We start from the raw sequence: 23344 nt of genomic DNA, 5'->3' as shown, positions 1-23344 counted from the left end.
CGTGGCCAGGCGTCAGGTTTTGGGCTCGGGCTAAGGGCCGCACACTGTTTCGAGTCTTCAGGGGGAACCGTAATAACATTTCTCGTGGGATTTCTGCCAATGTATGGAACCCACCATCGTGAGGAGCTACGTATGAGTAGCGTAACGACTGGGGGAATTCCTACCGCCGAAAAAAAATCACGTATTTTACATTAGAAATTATTTTTCCTCCGAAAGTATCAGCAGCAAGAGCGTACTTCTTGCCACGAGAATGGAACACATACTAGGCAATAGGCAAGTATGTACTACTTTGAATCCTCACGTTACAGCGTTGCCTAAAGGGGAGCCCGACGAATTTCAAATTTCCTAAAAAAAATATGATTTTGAAAATTTCGTCTTCTACATGATAATTGAAAAGACTTATAGCCTAGTTTGTACTGAAGAAAAATAGATATAAGTTTTAAAACCCCAGCGTTCATATTTTCCGAAATAGATTTAAAAAATGTAATTTTGACTTTTCTACCAAAATCAAGCACAACTTTTACAATAGAATGTTTTTTTCTCCGAAAGTATCAGCAATTCTTGCCACGAGAATAGAACGAACATGAGCGGGAAATGTTTAGAACACTTACGTTCTGCCATTTCCTATGTGGGGGCCCGACGAAATTCAAATTTCGTAAAAAATAAGATTTTTTACTTTTTTCTTCTATTTGATAAATGAAAATTGTTTTTTTAGACCACAGGCTTGTAGTCTTCACTGTACTAAGAAAAAGAGTTATAATTTTAACTCTAGCGTTCACTGTTACCGAGTATTAATTTTTATTTAAAACCTTGCACAATTTTAAACTTCCCGCCAAAATCGCCCTCGGCGTTAGGTCTTATTGCGTAAAACGGTCCTAGGCGTTTTTTGTTAAAACCATAGCAGCAATCCACAAGACTTGAGCAAACATCCTCCTATCTAACAATTTCCCAACTCAAGGGATTCCCCTATGATGATACACATTTCAGTAATTGTTTGTTGTGAGCCGGCTCCCGTGACGGAGTGGTTAGCACATCGCGCTACGACGCCAGAGGTCCCGGATTCGAATCCCGGCCTGGGCATGGATGTTTGTGAGTGTCAATTCATCAATTTCATCATGTCATCACTCATCCCCATCTTCGCAAATTAGCCAAAAGTGGCACAAAACGCGAAGTGAAATAAAGCAAATCAAAATCAAATTCTTTGTTGTGCATGAATGAACATTTCATTGCGTCTCTACTTGACAAAATCCACAGCAACATGGGTGACAAACGTGAATTCATAAGTCTTAATTTCTTTCATTTTTTTCTTCTGGTTTCAAAAGTGTGGAGCCCCTTCTCTAACCCCACTGCCCCTTATCCTGCTGGGTCGTTAGTTACGCCACGCACCACGAGGCAAGAAATCATGTCGAAAATCACGAGGCGAGAGAAGGAGGCTGGAAGTAAACTCGAGGAGCAAGAGATTGCATCAACCTGGGTTAAGGTTAGAATCGATTTGATGTCTAAGATTAGCTGGCAACAGCTAAGAATAGTTAACCCTAGTGTCGCTGATGCCTGAAATATCCCAATTTTCTGTTTAGTCTCATCTCCCGGTTCCAAATATATATTTTGTTGTTGACTTTTATTTCCTTTCGCCTTCCGTTTGTCATTTGAGCAACTCGTGATCTTCGACGAGCGTCCGTAATAGCTTGCTTCTTGAAGAGCAGTCTTGTGATGTTATGTTTCTGCCAAGAAGTTGTTTACAAGTACCGCGTGCGCTCTTTAGTTCAGAATTCTTATGGCAGATCCCGATAGTCGATGCATATTTAAGCTGTTTACTACGTACGATTGTATGTTTGAATGGTGTTATGTATAATTCTGCGTCAGCTGTTAGGCTATTTAACGTCGTTTTCATAGTTCTCTAAAGTAAATGCGACGATGACGATGTGCTGTGATTAGATTAAATAGAAATGAACAAATCACGATGGAAAATTCAAATTCTAGCTCAGGCTTGTAGCTAGAATTTTATTTCTGTGGGGATGTTCGTCCCCAATCAGTAGCCGCCACCTAAAGGCGAAAAAGTGAGGGTAGAAGCCCTGAAGATGAATTTGTCAGTATGTCACAACTTATAATCCTGCCAATGAAGTAAAATTAATTACCACTATACATTATTTAAGTTAGATATTTGTAGGATTTCTGGGGTGGGGGTTCAGTCCCTAGAGCTGTCCCTCTGGCTACGTGCCTGTTCTGGATGGCATTTGAACGTGTAGTAGGAAGAAGAGATCCAAACGGCCTTTTGAAATTTGAGACGAGGATGATTGATTTGTTTCATTTTACTTCGCTTTTTGTGCCACTTTCGGCTAATTTCCTAAGAGGGGGATGAGTGATGATATTTTGAAATTGATGAATGGACACTAACAAACGTCCATACCCAGGCCAGGATTCGAACTCGGGACCCCTGGCATCGTAGCGCGATGTGCTAACCAATCCGCCACGGGGGCCGGATGAGGATGAGACCAAACCCTTCGAGATTTCTAGAGACGTGGACGTTAGTGTTCCAGACTTGTAAATTATAGTGTATAGTATTCATAAGCCACAGTTATTACCATGAAACTTATTCAGGCATACCAAGAGAATATCTGATAATTTACAGATAGGTCATATAATTTGTTTATCGTCATGAAAGTGTTAACTGTGAACCTGTACAACGTGGTTGCACATATTCGGGATAAAATTCCGTTTTTCAAGGATTCATAGAGTCGAAACTAGTTATCAAACAAACAAAACTGCGACACTTTCCATATGTTGACAAAAATATCTGACAGATTATGAAATGAAACTATTAAGTTGTGTGAATTGTTAGAAAATGTTGTATTGCATCCTTGAATACAGATAATTGTGTCTTTTAAAAAAGTGAAAGAGGAAATGTCCTCGAACAAGATTTAGGTTCGAAAAATGACGTCGCCCAAATGAGGATGCACTCCGTCACTCTATAGTCTGTGGAGCTCTGCAGAGCTCGCTGGATCATTGCTGGGGGTATGACGTTAATATGGCTAAGAATCACTTCCTTCAGATCGGTAACTGTCCATGGTTTCTCCAGTGACATGCACTGAGGAGTAGCTAGTCTAGCAGAGATAGATCAATCAATCTCACATCTCTAATTATTTTCAAATGACAATATTTATTTCCTTGTTAAAGCCAGAGTTCATACGCAACACTTTTTTCTTTCACGCGCTTCTCGTCCCTCGGTGCGATCCGCGGATAAAGTTGGCCTAGCTCGCTCTTCCTCCGCCTCACCAGTTTCAGGTAAAAACGGCAGCCCGAAGGAAAAGGGAAGATTTCTACCTCTACCTCCCTTGCCCCCTACCTTTCTTGCCCCCGCTGCAATGGTTGAAAGCCCGTGCTTTCAGGTCCACCAGTCTATCTCCTATAGGACAGATAGGGGATTGTTTTCCCTTCGATTCCTATGTATATCCTCTAAAGAACTCAGGGGATTTTTTTTTGCAGTAGTTATGTTCTCTGTATTTACATCACAACTTTTTACACGTTGTACAATATGTATGTATAATATGGGATGTAGTTTTCTTATTTATGAAATGGGAACATGTTATGTGCAGACAATAATGTTATGCTTTCTTTGTTTTATTTTTTTTCAAATATGGAATATATAATGATTAAATTACAAATGTGTGCTTAGGCTCTCTCTCACTCTCGTTTTAGTAGTGCTTAGTGGCTTCTAACAGTCATAAATACGGATGTATTTATTTGGGCAAGAGAACGCGCGTTCATATTGTTGTTAGTTTGGTTTATTTTACTTCACTTTTTTGCCACATTTGGTTATTTTGAAAATGAGGATGAGTGATGATATGATGAAATTGATGAAAGGACCTCATATGAAAGATCCAGGCCAGGATTCGAACCCGTGATGAGCGCGCATTCTTGTTCCTATGCGTTGTACTCTGCAGTGATTAATGAAATAATTTGGAATGAAAAATGTATCTCAGAATTCAAAAAGCCAAATGAATACTATTGAAGAAACTACAAAAAAGTGTGTTGTGTTTTGTTACGTGTTTTGTTTCTGTGCATAAAGTGGACTTAAAACTCGAAATCAACCAACCGTGGGGGAGTGGTTATCATATCGCGCTACGACACCAGGAGTTCCGGGTTCGAACCCAGACCTGGGCATGGGTGTTCTTTGTGTTTGTCCCTTCATTACTTATATCGTATCATCTTCGCAATTAACCAGATGTGACAAGAAAGCGACGCTAAGTAACAAAAATTAAATCAAATCATTGATTGATTGCTTGATTTGGATTATTTTACTTCGCTTTTCCGCCACTTTTGGCTAATCGCGAAGATGAGACGATAAAATTGATGAAGGGACACACACAAAGAATACCCATGCCCAAGCCGAGATTCGAACCCAGGATCTCTGGCTTGGTAGTCAAATCAAATGTTTCTATTTTTTTTCGAATAGGGGTGGGGGTTACGTGTACTTTTTGTTAGTACTCATTCATCATTTTGCAATCTTTTCCTGTCTCTGACGTTCTTTGTTTTAGAATACAGGACCCTAAAGGGGGAGACCAATCCATTTCGTTGGGTAATTTTCATCCAGACACTGTCGCATGCCCAGGCAGAATTATTGATGGGCGTCATTAACAATCATTTGATCGATCCATTTTTCCTGCCCCAAATCTTAAATGGCATCACTTATGAACATTTTTTGAGGAACGGGATGGCAATGTTGTTGGAGGATGAACCTCTAGCTACAAGACTTGACATGATTTATCAGCATGATGACTGCCCAGCTCGATCCCCCGATCGATTTGACACCTTGCGACTTTTACATTTGGAGCCATATGACAAGACACCGCTAAACTCGCAAGAAGAGCTCAGGGAGACGATCTTAACTGTTGGTCAACACATCAAGGACACCATCACATCACGAGTTAAGAGACCAAATGTTCGTAAAAACCTGCGTGCCTGCATTCGTAACGGAGGTGCTCACTTTGAGCAAGACGTGTAATGTTTTTTAATTGTATTGTTCATTGATTCCATTCACATGAAGATGAATGAAGTATTATTTCTTGTACACAAATGTGAATGTTAGCAACATTTGTACCTTGTTGGATATCAGATGACACAAGGAAGTAATTTAAGTAATTTGTACGCTTCGTGTCATACCATTTTTGTTATTAATACGTTACCAAGTAAACTAAGAGTGCATTTTTTATCATCACTAGTAAGTTTAGACCCACCCGTTACTTACATGTGATTGTTATTTGGGAAAACTTTTTTTCAACGAACCATTTATTTGTTAGCTATCAGAAAACGCTGAAATAAGTTCCATACAATGAGCAGTTTTTTACTCAATTCATCTTTTTAAGTGGAAAATTGTCATTTTTTAAAAAAAACAATAGAAATTCTATTATCTCGAAAACTACTAATTTTCGGACGGGGTATCATATGGTCAAATTTATTGCAAATTGTCTCTATTTTAATCCCTTTCAGGGAATACATCTAATTACCAGTCACCCTGTATATTATGAAGCAATTTATGGCAGATGTTTCCCACATACAGTGCCTTCTGAGTGATGTTCAACAAGAACTTTTCTATCGAATTCTAAAACTGTGCCCTGTTTTTGACGGATTTTGTGCCGTTTCGTCCTTTAATGTCTTTATAGCTCTTGTTCACAGTTATAGTGTTGTCTACAAAGAAAATTCAAAACACAATGCCACTTCGCCGGCCTCCGTACGCGCTACGCCAGGTTCGAATCCTGATCCGGGCATGGGAGTTATTTGTGAATGTCCCTTCATCATATCACCGCTCATCCTCATCTTCGATTTTAGCAAAAGTGGCAGAAATGCGAAGTAAAATAATCCAAATTAATCAAACATTTACACCTCACTCAAAGACCTTGTGAATAGATTACAAATTCTACCAATATCAACAAGTGAATGTGAAAGCGGGTTCAGTGCCGTGAACCTAACGTTAACTGATTAGAGTTTTAAACCTGCCTTTCCTTTCAATAAACAAAGTCCCAATGCATTGATTTGATGTAGAAAAATTTGCATGATACTGGATCAAGTCTAAGTATCACAGCGCCCTTGGCAAGCCAACTGGCAAGCCATCAAACTTGCAGTGAGTCTCATTTATCTTGTGCATTCATCTGACTAATGCAATTTTCTTACAGCTTGACTTTAGAATTTAACTTTAAATGACGTTGTGTTTGTCTTGAATTCAATATCAAAATTAGATTTTAAGAGATTAATATCGAATTCTAAGCATATCTAATACATAGGTAAAAATAAGTTCTCCTCCTCCTGCTAAAACCACAAATCACACCCTGCTTTAATGTCGCGGAAACATCGCTGCTCCATCTCAACTAGGAATGGTATCGAGATGAGACGAGTCGAGAATTGTCACAGCCTCATCTCGTCTTCTGTGTGGCGAGGTCCTTCGTGTTCTCGTTTGTGCCTATTCTTGTCTCGTTTTGATTTCGCAGAAGTTTATTTCAGTCTCGTCTCGAAACTTGAAAGGAAAGAGTGTTTTCTTGTCTCAGCGCCATCTCTATTTTCAACAAATCTCTTTCTATAGATTTTTAAGTATAACTTTCCGAACAACCCACCTCTGACAAAGTTATGAAAATAATCTGTGAGATACAGGACTGCATTGTACCCCTCAAATTTGTCTGTCTCGTCTCGAAAACGAGACGAGACAGGAATTGTGGAAGTATTTCGTTTCGGAAAACTTCATTTGAAAAAATTCAAAAAGGAAAGAAGGTCAGTCACATACTCTTCTGTATATCTTATCTTCGAATCGACGCGACCATATTTTTAGAAAAGTGTACCCCCTTTACGCAAAGGAGCATTCATCTGCAGCGTGATTTTCTGAACGTATGTAAACTTTATGTGATTCCATCGTTCCTCACATTTTAAACAATTTTCATCCCCTTAAAAAGTTTTCCAAGAACACCGATCATTGAACTAACTAGTAGCACAATGTAACAGAATAGGTTTCCAATGGTTTGAATTCCTGTGGTAAGGAAGTTAATGCTTATAAACAATATAAACATTTTGTATTAAGCGATTAGAGAATATGTTATTTTAACAGTAGCACCTTGTGTCTGTCCAATTATCTGAGGGGCGTACAAGGGGTACATCTTAATCTACGGATTTAGGGGGTACAGTACCCCCTTCAAAAATTTTGGGGTACAACGTACCCCTGTACCCACCCGTTCCTGCACCACTGGGTTTAAGAAGGCTAGAGAGTTAGTTAGTTAGTTAGTTAGTTAGTTTATAAATGGAAATAAAACCTACAATCGGACAGGCCTAGCACATGAAACGATTGACGAGACTGACACATATCGTCTCGATATAATCCCAAACGTATTCTTCACATACGACATTGTCAGTCGACTCTTCTACATGCTCGGTGACTGAGGTGTCCCTATTTGCAACTTGTCTTCTGATATAATAACACGTTGATTACTAAGAATAAAGTGAAGCAAATACTAAACAACCCTAACTTTCTCCATGTTTATCATAAAACTTAATCGTGGCACAAAGAAAAAGGATGCTTCACAAGGAATAAACGACACAAAAACAAGAAGTGTGATGATCCTGTACATTTGAGATTTGAGTGGTCCTCAGAAAGAAAATCACTTACTAGCTATAATCTGAGCAGTGTATAATGGGAGAAACCGTTTCTTTCAAGTTCGTTTTCGATTCTAATACAAACCTGTGAAGTAGAAGCCTTAAAATTTATTGCCCTTTGCTACGTGGAAAAGTTCATTATTTCTGACACGATAAGGCAGAAAATGTTTTGACAATCTTCTGAAAGTTCTGAAAAGGAGAAGTCTTATATATAACATATTAGCCTTTCAGTTGAGCTTCCTGATGGCCGATACCAATCAAAACAACCTCCTCAAAATGGAATTGCGGGAGCAAACTATTCTATTTCAAACTTATCTTTAAAAAAATTTTTATAAATTCGAAAAAAAAAGGAAAAATAAGGTGGATTCCAAACAAATGTAAAAAACGTTTTGGTTACATTTTTTTACACCCTTCAGGTATCTTTTTTTCTCGCAATATAAGTTTACTCAAAATATTGGCCGGGAAAATTGTAAAATGTTTTTTCACGCGGGAGATAGAGACTGAAAAATGCATCAATTCCAAAAATATAACAAAATGTCATTAGTTTTGTGAATACCATTACTTAACGTAAATTTATGGCAATTTGTGAAATTTGCACTGTTGGTACATTTCTGGAAGGATTATATATAACGGCAAGGTTATGTAATTTTTGTAATCATTACTATATTTTAATATACACATATCAGATGAGTACTTCTTAAAGGAAGTTTGGATGAAGAGTGGATCACAAACACCTTCATCCCCAGTGGGGAGTAACACTGTCAGCGTCTGTTGTTTGTGATTGTGATTACAGGTAGCTTTTGAGAATATACATTAATTAGTGAGCTTCAATTAAGATTTTCAAATTCTCACTTATTATTTGCATTGTTCAGATTATTTCTTAATACTAGTATAGGCTGGCATTCCTGTAAGTTACTAAATTGGGGCGATGTGACTGGACAGGATGGGTTATGGCTCCCTTTTTAGTAGTCAGTTCCTGAGTTTGATGATATATGTGACCAGTGGCGGCGATTGGGTTTCACAACCGGGGGAAGGCAAGGTGCCAGAACTGGTGGGGCAAGGACAGTATATTTCCTGATGTAGATAAGGTATAGCATAGTGTGCGGGGGGCAAAAGTGTCCCTAATCGCTTCCACTGTAAGTGACATATTTTTACTAAATCATAACTGAGGCTTGGTCATGCCACTGCCACTGCTTTCTGCTTGTCATCCATAATTATAAATTTTGTTTATACGGACATTGAATTTTTATTTTGTTATTAAGGAAGATTTTACACAAGTGACAAGTAACACGTGCCAGTTGGGAAGGAGCCAGTCAACAGGAACGGTTCCCTCGGTAGCGGCTTGACACAATTCACAAGTCTACACTCGATTGGTGAAATCCTGAAGTGACAAGCAACACGTGTCACTTGTCAGTACGGTGTAAAATCTCCCTTAGTATATTGAACAGAGACGCATGGGATATTGTTCTTTCGTAACACTCAAAATTTCAATATGGCTGAAGAAATTTGCAATATTGCAATTTCGTTCCCACAAGGGCAAATAGCCCAATAATTTAAGATCAATGTTTGTATGTATTTGATTCATAAATACAAAAGATCAAGCAGATACAAAATATGACACTCCAATATGGACACATGGCATCCATTTTCGGCTGTATTGCAACTTTAGGCCTACATCTATAACAATGGCTAAACTTAAATGTAATATGTATATATGTAATACTGCCAAATAAGTTATTGTCACACTTAAAAATGCAAAGAAGCTGTTCAAATATAGGTGGAATATGTCTTCAAAGCGGTCATCATATTAAATTTATACAACAAAATTCTTTGACCTAATAAGTATTGGCTTAGGTATAGAAACACAAGAATCATATCATAACAAAAGAACTTGAGCAAAGTCTCATAGTACTTAATTAAATGGACAAAAATATCATGATTTATCACCAAAATCTAGTATTATTTACCTGTAATAGCTGTCTGTGAATGAAGGGATTAAATAATCCACCCTTTGCTACTTTTGGCATTTTGAAAACGCTGTGTAGAATGCATTTCTGGAGTTAGGGAACAAAAACCAAGTAAATGTTAGAGTACCACTCTTGCTATAATTTGCCCATAAAATCTTTGATGTATAATGCGTGATTTACGAGTGCAAGGGACGGGAGGAACACATCAGCAATGTTGTGACCACGGTAAAAGCCATAAATTTATAGCGCTAGAATGTAGGAAGTGCCGTTTCTAGATCCACCCCTCCCCCCCTTACCCACCCAAAATGTTCATCTTAATAAAAAAAACTAAATAATTGTATTAAACGTTGCAACAAAGTGAAAGGGTTAGATTCTCGATGGGAATAGACATTTCAAACAGTAGGTACAGACTCCGGGAATAGAAATGGATGATTTAGATACTAAATGGCTTTTAATAGCAAATGTTCAATGGCAACATCTACCACTGCCGTAGAGTTAGGCAACACACATAACGCCTTGCATAAAAACGAGAATTTTAGTATCTAAATGTCCCATTGTTATTGCCGGTGACTGTGCATTCGACTAGCCTCAGTGTTCTTTTAATAGCATTCAAAAGTAATTAATATTAACGCAGCCACGGTAGCTCTTGAGTTTTGCTCACAATGCTTGCAATGATTTTGCTCTGTGTGTTTAGCAGTGGCGGCTCGTGGTCTGGCTCTATGGGTGTGCACATTAGTATCGCGTCCAGAAGTGTTATAACACCCCTGTCAAATACTAGCATCCATTTTTGAGCACATATTGATGCTTAATATATTGGCAACCCAAGTTTTGATCAACTTTCACTGAAAATGAGGCTATGATAGAGTTACTTTTCATGATATTTTTACAAATTTCAAATATTTCGGAAATTATCCAGCCAATCACAAGAAGAGCGATGTTATTGTGCAATATCTAATTCAGCATTCGATAATCTGACAATATCACTCAATACATATAAATACCGATCTACAATATCAATACTATTGTCGATTAACAAAATATTTCATAAAAACTTCCTCATCCGCTCCGTTGATATTAATGAACAAGGAGGATAATAACATTGGCGTACACCAAAGAAGCCGATCCAACTACCACATGAAGGAAATCAATTGTAATCTACCTAGCTGTTGTTTATTTCTAATGACAGACTGATCGAACCAAGCAAATCAAGCGAAATCAAGATAATAATAAATCTTAAAGAAAATTACAGTATTCACTCAGTTCACACTGCCTTGCTTCGTACTTCAGAATTTTTCCATCCCTTCCGACGTATTCTGTATATATTGCTGCAGTTGCTACAGGCTTTGTAGCTAACTTCCCTTCAAAAATTCAACAAAGTTAAATATTAAGTCTCTGCTTTTACTATGTACAGTTTCCTTATTCATCATGAAATGAAACAGATTGCACTGAAACAGGTACGAGCTTTTGACAGCGCGAAACAATTTTGCAACTCAGTAACAGAAACACACAATGCAAAACAGCTGGCTGATTGATGTACGGACACAATGGGAGGGACAATATACCATCGAAATTTCCCTTTTCTATATATATATATATAAAAATCCCTCAATATGCAATGATGTATGGGTTGGCCATAGGCGTAGCTAAAACTTTATATTTGGGTGTGCATAAAGGAAAAAATTGAGGTCTTGTACCTTTTTAATAGCATATTTTGCAACACAGTCACTTGGCTCTTTAACTGCACTGATGTTTGTAAAGGAATATAAATTCATTAAATGACAGTGTTGAAAATTTCTGAATATATGTAGTAGAAAAAAATCAAATTGCATAGAAATTACACACACACAAAATGTTCATAAATGTTACAAACAAATACATCAAAATACACGCAATCTATAACAAGAGACGCCTGTCAAAAGGTACAATGTTCTTAAACTCATCAATAACTTCATTTACATCAATAGACGAAGCTTTTTCCTGTTCCACAAATAGCAAGAGCAGGGCTTCCAATCTACCCTGCATCTGAGTTGCTCTTAATTTAGTTTTAACTTGGGTAAGCTTGGAGAAAGCTCTCTCACACATGCTGCTTGTGACAGCTATAGAAGAAGAAAGGCGCTGCAGTACAGAGTAGAATGCAGTAAATATCTTCTTTCTCCAATGATATCAAAAAATCGAAAATCTATAGACACCCGTTTCATCAGCGATAATGCACACGTCTGTACCAAGTAATGACATTTTCAACTTCTTACAAACTGCCGCTTATTTTCTATCTTATTGAAATATCTGTCTTTAATTCTCTTTGACAAAGCAGCCCATTAGGGTGTGCCTAGGCACACCCGCCACGCCCCCTAGCTACACCTATGGGGTTGGCTCGACTCTGCCACACAATCTCTAATGGAATGGGTTTGCAACACTACATTTGCTCGCACACCATCTCTCTTGGTGAAGCGGCGTGGGAACATTCGATGTTTCGAAGGAGATAGAGTTCAATAAATAAGTATAATAATAATAATAATAATAATAATAATAGTAATAATAATAATAATGTTTTGCATTACAGATTTATGTAAGAGAAACATGAATGACAATAGCGAGAGCAGTTTGCATGGTAGCTTGTTTACAACTCCATTTACCTTGAATTGCTCAATTCTTAATATGGGTTCAGTTGAAGCAAAAATAATGCTTCTTGTGAAGTATTTGGGAGCTGGCTTATTTTAAACGTTCAAAGCAGGGTTGCCCCCCACAAGGCACCCCACCATGTCATCTCCCCCACCCCAAATCATGTAACGTATACCCCAAAATCATATCATGCGTCCCCTCAAACCATGTCATAATCCCCATAAAGTATTTAATTACCACAGCGTGTCTACTGAAAGTAACTTTTTCCTTAGCTTTACTGGACACCGTACTTGATCTGTCCCTCTTTTTAATCAGGGGTTCCCATACCTCCCAAGACCGTATACCTTGACCCAGCAAACTGTAGAGCAGAGCCGCGCATATCGGCAGAAGAGGAGGAAAATCAAGTGGTGAACCTTACGGTCCTGACCGTACATGTACGGTAATTTCATGGCATGTACGGACGTACGGTCCAGATGTTATCCGTACGCTAAATGCTTGTCAAAATTTGCTCTTGCAGTTTTATGCCCAATATTTCCCTAAGAAATTCTTAAACCAATTGTACGGACCTGGAGACAAAAATACGGCCTTTTTGCCATGTGCATTCGGTATTATCCTTTTCAAAAGTTTGCAACGCTTACAGAGCCAAGGAAGAGATCGTGTAACTCCCGTCGCCCATTACACAATCCCGTTTCTCTCACTGTTCACTGTTCATTGGTGGAGCCGTCTCGCGTCACTACTTGCGCAGAGACTTGTTCTCGTTCGCCTGGTCTACAGTTAGCTGGTACAGAGTTTAGATGCATTACTCTCCCCCAAATTGTTTATCATAACCCTCCCCAAAACAGTTTGGATGAATACATAATAAATAATGTTTCTTTGAATACAATATCATGTTAAACTGTCCATATATTTTTTTAATTGTTGAAGTTTCGAAATAACGGAAAGCTAGCACGTTGATTGGTTAAATGTAATAAATTAAATTATATATGCATTTAAACAGTGTTTTTGTGAGTGGAGAATAACATTTTTTATAAAACCCACAATTTGAGTATTTAACACAAATTGTTACATAACTTAAGATAGAAACTTACGAAGATTTGGGCAAACCAAAAACATGTTGCAGCCGTGTGACCGATTCAATTGTTGTTTCACGAAGCATTACAGAACCCTAGCTACTTTAGAAATCTCTAAGCTCAGGGCGAGAATATAATACGGTTCCTCCTTAAAATAGCTCGCCCCTTCTGCTTGGGTATATATAATTATTTTATTATTGCTAATTAGGTGAAATTGCCTCCTCCAAAACAAATAATACTCAGTCCCGACGCCAGAATTTCCGCAACAGTCTAAGAAAATAATAATACACAAGAATTGAACACCCCTCAATTTAATGTTCAGGCCCCGCTAACTAATTTATCCGCCATAATATAAGACTTAACACTGATATTCAAGAGTTAGATAGTGTCCTTCCAATCTTTAATTCTCAATACCCCCCCCAGAATCCACGTGCCAATTTAAGGCCTAAGATGTAAGAGTTAGATATTGCCCCTTCCCCGGATAATACATATTACCCGTTACAATTCCCTTCGAAGTCTACAAATTGTTATTTATATAGCAGCAATGGTTAATTGATAAAGTAATTCAACTTGTGTCCAATACTACTATATTGTTCACGTCAAATTCCCATCATAACCCCCTCCACCCCAACTTGGAGAGACACAACATGCTTCCACAAACCCACCTTTGGGCGCCCCTGTCCCTAAATACTTCCTGTTCGTTCTTTATCTAATGGATTAAATATGATGCATTTAAGGTGTAATTTTTTAACATATATTTTAGAAAAATATGTATAAATCTTGAATTTTGTATTTTTTGAAGGGGAAAGAATCTCCCTTAAAATCTCGACGGCACAGTCAGCGCCATAATCGTCCCCCTGTGGGCACCCCTGGTTCAAAGTGTGTCTTGATGAGTGGGCTCGTGATCTTCACTTGTAGGCCTTTGATCTTGACAAAATACCGTTGATATTAATGAGTACGTCATTGATTTTTATGAGTAGATCCTTGATCTTGATGAATAGGTCTTTGATTTTTATGTGCATGCCATTGATTTTGATGAAAGGCCGTTGACCTTGATGGCTAGGCCGTAAATCCTGATGAGTAGGCTCTTGATATTGATGAGTAGGTCTTTGATCTTGATGAAAAGCCGTTGATCTTAATAAGTACACTGTTGATTTTCATGAGTAGGTCATTTATCTTTACAAGTGATGTGTAATCAATTGATCTTGATGAGTAGGCTCGTGATCTTGATGAGCAGGCCTTTGATCTTGATAAAAGGTAATGAGTATGCCATTAATTTTGATCAGAAGGCTTCTGATATTTATGTATATGCCATTTATCTTGATGAGTAGGCCTCTGATCTTGATAAAAGGCCGTTGATCTTTATGACTAGGCGGTTTGTTGATTTTGATGAGTAAGCTCTTCAGCCTGATGAGAAAGCCATTGAATTTTGATGGGTTAGCGCCATCTTGTTGCTTACTCTTGTCTGCAGGTAAGCAGAGTCTTAACCTTCTTGTTATAGGATGGGTAAACACCAATCCAACTTCCAGTTTCTCAGGAAATTAACGGTGTAGCAAGAGATCCACCCAATAAGACGTTGGCGACATGAACAGACAGGGCCCGATTAACCTATGGGCAACTGGGGCAATTGCCCCGGGGTCCCCACCAAAAGGAAGCTGTGAAGGGCCTCCACCAAAAAATATTTTAACCAGCTGGCTATGCTTGTGAAAAATTACATAAGTTGTATTTTAAAAATAAAAAGAACTTCAATATTGTCGTATGTCTACACTCTTCTGGATCCAATTGTAGCACAGCTCTCAGTCGATCTGTTTGTATATATTTGAAGCTCAGTATACTTTATACCATGGTTTGATTTGGCTGTGGTGTGGAAATAAGGCACACTTATTAAAACAATCAATTTTTGGTCTAGTGAAGGTTCCAAAAGTCTTCAGAACTGCAATTCAAAGCTACTGCAGATGTAAAAAATCCAAAAGTTTACAAAGGGAAAACAAATCACTGCTAGGAAATGCACTACAAGTCTTTTCACACGAAAAATTGAAATGGTGAATCTGTGAATAGATTTTGGCTGTGTTTCTCTCCGAACACTGGGAAAGTTTATTGTTACGTCTGTAAACTGTTGAATTCCCAAAAAGATAGCCTCTCTGGAGAAGGTTTTTGTGATTGGAAACACGCACACAGAAAATTGGCTGATCATGAGTCTTCCAAATCGCAACTTGAATCGGTTACGATTTTAGTTACACGACGATCTACCAAAGGATGTATCGATCGTGATTTGTTTTATACAGACAATTGTGTATTGGCGCCAGGTTCTCATGCGAGTTGTGAGTACTATAAAATTTCTTTCTGACGTGGTTTAGCGTTTCGAGGTAAAAACGATAAGCTAGGATCACCAAACAATGGTAACTTTCTTGGAATAATGGAACTGATAACTGAATTTGACTCATTTCTCTCAAATCATCACAAGGAACACGCTCAGAAAGGAAAAGGCAAAATAAACTATCTCTCGTCTACTGTAGATGAAGAAATAATAAGTCTCATGGAGCAGCGTGTTCAACAAGAAATAGTTGACAGAGTTAAGACACCAAAATACTATTCTGTATCTGTTGATTCCACCCCAGATGAGACACACATCGATCAGCTGACTATAGCTGTGCGTTAAATGAAAGGGTTATCTCCAAAAGAAAGGTTTCTGAACTTTTACCAAATTGTGGTCACACTGGGTCTGCTATTGCTAATGCGTTATAGGAGTTTCTAGATCATCATAGGATTGATATACGTGACTGTCGTGGCCAATCGTACAATAATGCTGCGAATATGTGTGGAAAGTATAAAGGCATGCAAGCTCTCGCCAAGGAAAAAATAAACTAGCAGAGCTAGTACCATGTTGTGCCCACTCTTTGAATCTGGTAGGAAAAGCAGCGGCTAATGCATGTCCTGCAGCTGTTCATTTCTTCGATTTTGTACAACGGCTTTATGTGTTCTTCACAGCATCACCTCACCGTTATCAAACGTTGGTTGGTGGATAAGTTAAGACAAGCAGGAGGGAAATACTATATTCTCAAGAGTTTAAGCGAGACTCGGTGGGCACGTAGAGCAGATGCCACAAAAGCCATAGTCCAAGGTTACGAAAAATTTAAGGAAGCTTTTGTCGAAATAGGCAATGACAAAGAAGATAAGAGTGTTGTAAGAAGTGAAGCGAATGGGCTCTCACGGCAGATGTCGTCCCTGGAAACTGCATTGTTAGCCGTCGTCTGGAATGACATTTTAGAGAATTTGATGCTACGAGCAAAACGCTCCAGGATCCGATGTTAGTTCTTCAGTCTGCCATTGACATTTTGAGATCTTTAAAGACGTCCGTAGAAATAAAAAAGGAACTCGTCTTCTGAATATGAGAGATAGCGAGAAGAAGAAGTGGCACAGAAGAGTACAATAAGGAACACTCACGTCAGTGGGTGAGATACGTCCGACTGAATCCTCTTGACTATCAAAATGAACCTCAAATCCACCTCTCGCCTAGTGAACATTTCTGAGTGGAAAGTTTTCTACCAGTGATTGATCAAATCACCTCATCACTCGCAGACAGGACTTTCCCCTATGAAACAGTCGCAAAGAGGTTCAGTATTTTAAATGAACTTGCAGTGGCAACTCCATGACAAATTACATCGGCAGCTCGCGAGCTTGTGAGCATCTACGAGAAGGATCTGGAACCCTCTGTAGAGAATGGGCTGATACAGTTTGCACACCTAGTAAGCAGTAGCAATGTCAAACATCAGGAAGACATCCCAATAGAACTGTCTATGTATAATATTGTATGTAAGGACGCGTTCCGCAGTACATTTCCCAATGTCGAAATTCTCTTTAGAATGTATTTGGTCTTAATGGTAACAAACTGCAGCGTAAAAAGATCTTTCTCAAAAATGAAATTAGTGAAAAACAGGCTTCGTGCTGCCGTGGGACAGGATCGCTTATCCAATCTTTGTTTATTAAGCATTGAACATGAACTTTTTCGTGAATTGGACTTCGATCATATAGTAGATGAATTTTCGCCGAAAAAGGCAAGAAAAGTGTGTCTACTATAAGTGTTAAGCCTTTAGGAATTTTCTTGAAGGAAGTGTAGTTAATACAATTTTCACAATGAACCTGTCGGTAATTGTCCAGTAGATGGACCGTGCATATGTAGTGACATATTTACTCTTAATTGTAAATAATATCATTTATAATAAATTATGTACGTAAGTACAGTCTACTGCTCAGTTCTCTGTTTTCGTCTGAACCCCCTTAGTATTTACTATATATTGTAGTTACGGTGTTCACTCTTCATAATATCACTGTAGACATTTAGACGCAGAATTTTACTGCTGCTATAGCGCTGCAATTTTCGCCCTGTAACTTTATTTTACTGCGTTATTCTCCCTGCAAACCTATCTGCGATATGTTCGATTGTGAATGACTACTGATTCTAAAATCAGGTCTACAATTTCAACTGCTGAGAATTGGTGGTTAACATATTGAGCTAATAAAGCTCTTAGTAAAAAATATTAAAAAAATGGGGGGCCCCCCACAAAACATTTCACCCAGGGACCTCCATAAACTTTGATACGGCCCTGTGCACAGGTGAAGATCACACAGATGGGTATTGTAAAAGCAGAGATGAAATTTCCTATTAGATGTCCATGAAGACCCAGGAACACATTGAAAGAGAATTTTCTGTTGCTCGAAGTAAAGAACATGTGCCAAATAACGAAAGGCATGCATGCAAGAGTTGAAACCACCAAGAAAAATAACAGGATTCCTCCATACTGCTCTAAGAATAATAATGTTACTTGCAGATGTAGTGAAAGGCTATTAGCAGAAAACATCCAACTCCTGGCAACAAGATACCATACATTGTTGGATAAGCACAACAATAGTGCATTAATAATTGAAGGACTGGAGTCCTCTAGATCTTCGTAGATGCGTATAGAACATAGAGAGACGAATTTTAACCCTTACCTCTCTTCCTGATGTTGTTTAATCCTCGTTTTCCTTATGGTATAACCTTTAATCTAAATGTTTCTTCTATTTAGTATACTGTGGAGTCCATCGTAGTAGAGTCTTAGTGGCGGACTTATTATTAATAATATTATATTATTTTTCGATTTTTATCATACAATATAATGAGAATCTGGAATATCAGGATATCCATCACTTGGATATTCCAGATAGTCAACTTGCTTTTCATACATATTCCACACAAATAAACTTTACTGTTGGACCAGTGTGGACAATCAGAAGTAATTAGTTCAATGTTCTATGCTGTTGTGGTCTGCATAGGGTCCATCAGTTATCTGATTTGTTAACAGTGGAAATATCAACAATACGTTCTGTGAACCTTTCACAATAAATAATGAGAAATTACAAAACAAATAATAATCCATGAAACAGCTAAGTTATAAATATAAACTTCTCTGTGGTCGGTTGCACCCCCTCTCCCACCGTTGGCATACGACTGTTCACTGAAATACTTATCCATAATCTTGTAACCTATACTCTGTCCTTGGAATCTGTGGATGACGGTTGCACATAATGGAAGAGAAGGGAAGGAAGCGAGTTGGTGGAGCAAAGCAGTGCACACTGCTGCAAAGGACTTCCCCTCTCACGAATTCATTGGTCAAGCTCTCTTAATTCACTTCTTGAACAGAGACTTGTTTTCACTTGCTCACTCCAGACATTCCCGGGACAGAGTACAGGGTCTCTCAAAACTCAAGCAACTTTATTCTTGTATAATTTTTTTTTCCAAGATGTATAGAAAATATTTATTTTTGAAATATGACTTTTGACTTTTCAATAAATACATTTGCAATTGCATAGAAATCCTGTCTACAATATACTGTACGAGTATCTTAGAAACAGATGTTCACTTTTATATCTTATTCCTTTCAGGGTCCAGAGATGATCCGAACGTCAAGGTTCTACAAGGAAGCAAGAGAAGGAAAATATCTTAGTTACTTATTTCCAGACACACAAACCATCTATGATACATTTCGACGTGGAGCAAAGGAATCAAGTAAGTACTGTGCTTACTGTTTTATCAATTTTACATGCTTACCCACCGTACCGTAAATTTTCTTGTTTTGGTTGACAAACTTCTCATTCCATAAAATATTTTGTCATTATTTGTAATATGTGAAGATTTAATGGTCTTTACTTGCCTTTCCTTCTCCATTACTAATACTAGACTTTTGTTACAAGCAGTGTTTTTTTTTTTTGCTAGGAAGAAAGGTTTCAGTACTCTTAAAGTTGGTGCATTATTGTGCTCATCATAAGAACTATCAAAATATTATGGTATGTTCATAAATTATAGTGCATCCATGTAGTTACACATGCACACATATACACACACATTCATTCATATTTATTGTATTAAAATGGAATATTAAATGGAATATTAATATTCTCACCTACAACAAGGTGCCAGTACAGCATACCAGCAGAAAAGAAAACACTGGTTACAAGTAAATTTACTGTGACCCCAGGGTATATATGAGCTGACAAGATTCTTCATGCAAAAAACTGGGACACCTCAGTTTATACTTTGCTTCAGCCCTTAACATTCAATGTTTTCAATGCAGCAACTGCAAAACCACACCAAGTGCAAAGTACCATTAGGATTGGAATTTCTAATATTAAAACAGTAAAATCTACATTATGGAAGAGAATAAAAAAAAATAACACAAAAATTAGTTTTCAAATGCTCTAAAAAAAATTAATTTATATTGTGAGAGTAAAGGATTTCCATGTAGTCAAATGGAAAGCTCTCTCACCTTTGGTGCTAGTGGTCCTGGGTTTGATTCCCAGCGGGAGCTCTCAAAATTTCGGCATTGAGCCAGAATCATGAGGACATTTGGGAAACTTCTTGAAAAGAAGATGTAGTGGGCTCCAGTCTCGAAAGTCAGAAAACAGCAGCGATGAGATTTGATGGGCTGACCACATGTCACCCAATGAAAAGACACTTGGCAGTCCTTGGCTCGTGAAGGGCTGTTGCGCCATGGAGTTTAGTTTAGTAATTTTGAGAGTAAATTATAATAGCATAGATATATTGCAGTGCTTCATTCTTGCACAATGTTAAATACTGGTGGTTTTCATTTAAGATTCCTTATTCAGTGCCCTTTGGAGCCTGTTCGAAGCAGTGAATGCTGATAAAGAAAATAGTTGAAATTTTCAACACGAGATGAAAATGTGGCGCTCAATTAACAACAGCCAGAAGTCAGAGAAACAAAAAGTTATTTCGAGTTTATGTCAGTACAGCAGTGTTCAATATGCACAATGTCAACATCAATGACACTTTGGAAGTGTAAGACAGTGTAATTAATTATTGTAGATTAGGCACACACAGGAGATGTACTACATAGAAATTTTGAGCGAAAAATGCAGACTCGACCAGGACTCAATAGCGAAAAATCAGGTGAGGTCAGGCCGGCTCGGTAGCTCAGTGGTTAGAGCAATGGCACGATATGCCAGAGACCCAGGTTCGAGTCCTGGTCGAGCCTGCATTTTTTGCTGAAGATTTCTTCGTAGTGTAATTAATGTCTTCATTGAGTAGCAGGATGTTGTTCACATTGCACTAGTTTTCAGCACCACATTTCCACCTGGTGCTGAACATTTTAAATATTTTTTTTTGTTAGCTTTTACTTCCCCACGGTACCAAGTTTCACCACAATCCGATGTATTTGAATGGGCTCCAGACAGCTCTGAGTAGGGGAACTTTGATTATGACCACCTGGTATCTTATGCAAAAGCACTTTGAAGGTAGAATTTGTTACATTTATCAGATGATGAAAATGATTAAGTCAAATTACTCAGAAAATATTACATATTTCGCTTCTGGGTTAGAAAAAGGGACAACTACATAGGCATCCCAAAGAAACCTCTTGGGATACAGGGATTACAGGGATTACTGCATATCTGGTCACCCTAGGTTTGTAGAATGAAATGAACAAAACATCATGTCTTTTGTGTAGTCAAATGCATTCATAAGCTTCAAAGATAATGAAATGCCATGTAACATTCTTTGTGCAGTAATTTATGTCTGTTAGTTTGCATGTAGCTGTGAATTCTAGGAATACAATCTACGTAATTATAGAGATAACTACTGAATCACAAATTTCCTATCACCATTCACCATGCTATAGTAAATGATTATTTGTAATGACCTGATATCAGGTGGCTATGATACCAAAATATTACAGGATTTTTTCTTATCAAGTACAATAATTGGAGACCCCAATTTTTAGGGGGTTCTTTCGGCCCAATTTTAGTGTTACTCTTATTAAAATTGATGATTTTGTTTTATCACATTTTTCTTCAAAATGCACTGAAAATTATGCCTTCAATATTTTTACACTCTAGTAACACATTTCATACATTTGTTGTGACTGTATAAAATCTATTAAACTTTGAAAAATTACCCATAACTCTCAATGAAGCATCAATCTAATTTTGATATGACAGTGACAAAATAGAGTTTTACTATTTTTCATTTCACGGTCCATATTATTCAGAAAACTCATTTTATTTCTATGTGATTAGAGAGACCATATTTTTTCTAATGAAATGTTGAGATATTTATTATAAAATTATGAACATGAAGACTGTAACAAAAGATAAATAGAAACACTAAAGTGATTATTACAACAATACGTGTATATAACAATTCATGCAATTTTTTATTTGCTTGTGGTTAACACAGAAACAGGTTAAATCAATCATGTATGCTGAATGTTACAATTCCCTCCAAAACTTTTTAAATGGATAACACAGGCTTTGAAGTGAACTGTAAAATCCAGTACTGTTCAAGTGCACCTCTCATTATCTGTTAAAAATTATTCTTACTCTGAAGTTCCTCACAGTGATATTAACTGGAACAGTATAGTGAGTCTGTTTCAAATATTCTTTATCAAAATAATTAAGATAATTCCTAAAAAAATATTGCGTATACATATCTTAGGTTAATTATAACTGTAGGTGTATAATAAAATTGAAATGTAATCACTAGGGAAAGGATTTTAAGGTGCAAAATTATGGTCGGGAAAGGGGAAAATGGTTCTGAAAATGTTTGCACATGCTAATCTCTCAAAAAGGTGCAACAAAATGTGTTCATTTTATTTAATTTCATGTCCTAAAATACGTATCTCGAACGATTGGTATGAAAACAGATAGTTTTTTAGAAAGGTGCTGCACTGTGCTGCACCTTAATATCCATTTCCTAGTAATTGCATTCCAAGTAATGTTCAGACCTATTGCCTCGTTAATAATAAAAAAATTCAAATTATATGATCGTTAAGATGAAATGTGTTTCTATGATGGCAAAACACACTAACATAAAAAAAATGTTGTGAATTTATAATGTTTGATTGATTGATTGATGGGGATGCTGCTTTAAGTCCACTTTATGCACAGTAAGGCTAACTGGCACTGGACCTACAGTTTAAAGTGGGATCTGAACTATGTACCTCCACAGGGTATCGAACCCGGGACCCCTTGATTACAAGGCGACGATGCTACCGACCACTGCGCCATTGGGGAGGCCTGAATTTATAATGTGTATAGTAAAATCAATAAGTTAACTTTATCATGATATACTCTGGAGAAGAACTGAGAAATGTAGGAGACACTTAAAGAAAAAGGAAAAGCACAAGGATTAAAAGAAAATAGTATATTGCTACAGATCTATGATTGAAATTATAAATAATACAGTCCTATATTTATTAATATTCAAGTGAATTTACAAATACTGATTTATACTGCTTCATGTTGGTTTACATAAGAGAATTAATGAAGTATATTACTTTTATGCAACAAATAAAGATTAACTAAACTAAACTCCATGGTACAACAGGTGGCAGAGCCTGCCAAGAGGCTTTTTCATTGGATGATGAGTCAGTGCATTGAGTCTCATTGTCGCTGTTTTCTGTCTTTTGAGACTGGAGCAGTGATCAAATTGAGCAAGTATGAGCCAGTATGACATACCGGTAGTAAATGAAGATGCCAAAAAGCATACCGGCAGTAAATTTTTAA

At 37.5% G+C, this 23344-nt stretch overlaps 1 protein-coding gene and 1 non-coding gene across 7 annotated transcripts in view; both read left to right on the top strand.

The window, feature by feature from the left end:
* LOC146003266 (long-chain-fatty-acid--CoA ligase 1) overlaps positions 1-23344 on the top strand; it is a 281513-nt gene that overhangs the window by 180742 nt on the left and 77427 nt on the right. For all 6 annotated transcript variants that reach the window (XM_083141456.1, XM_083141459.1, XM_083141457.1 and 3 more), the window contains exon 3: positions 19211-19334. In XM_083141456.1, coding sequence (XP_082997582.1) covers positions 19211-19334 — 124 coding nt within the window. The remainder of the gene's footprint in view (positions 1-19210; positions 19335-23344) is intronic.
* TRNAI-GAU (transfer RNA isoleucine (anticodon GAU)) lies at positions 20746-20817 on the top strand. The gene has a single exon. It is a non-coding gene; the product is annotated as a tRNA-Ile (tRNA).

The sequence above is a fragment of the Lepisma saccharinum genome, chromosome 20, assembly GCF_977018435.1.
Source record: "Lepisma saccharinum chromosome 20, izLepSacc3.1, whole genome shotgun sequence".
NCBI lineage: Eukaryota > Metazoa > Arthropoda > Insecta > Zygentoma > Lepismatidae > Lepisma > Lepisma saccharinum.
Note: the sequence above shows the minus strand (reverse complement) of the source record. Positions and strands in the feature narration are given on the sequence as shown.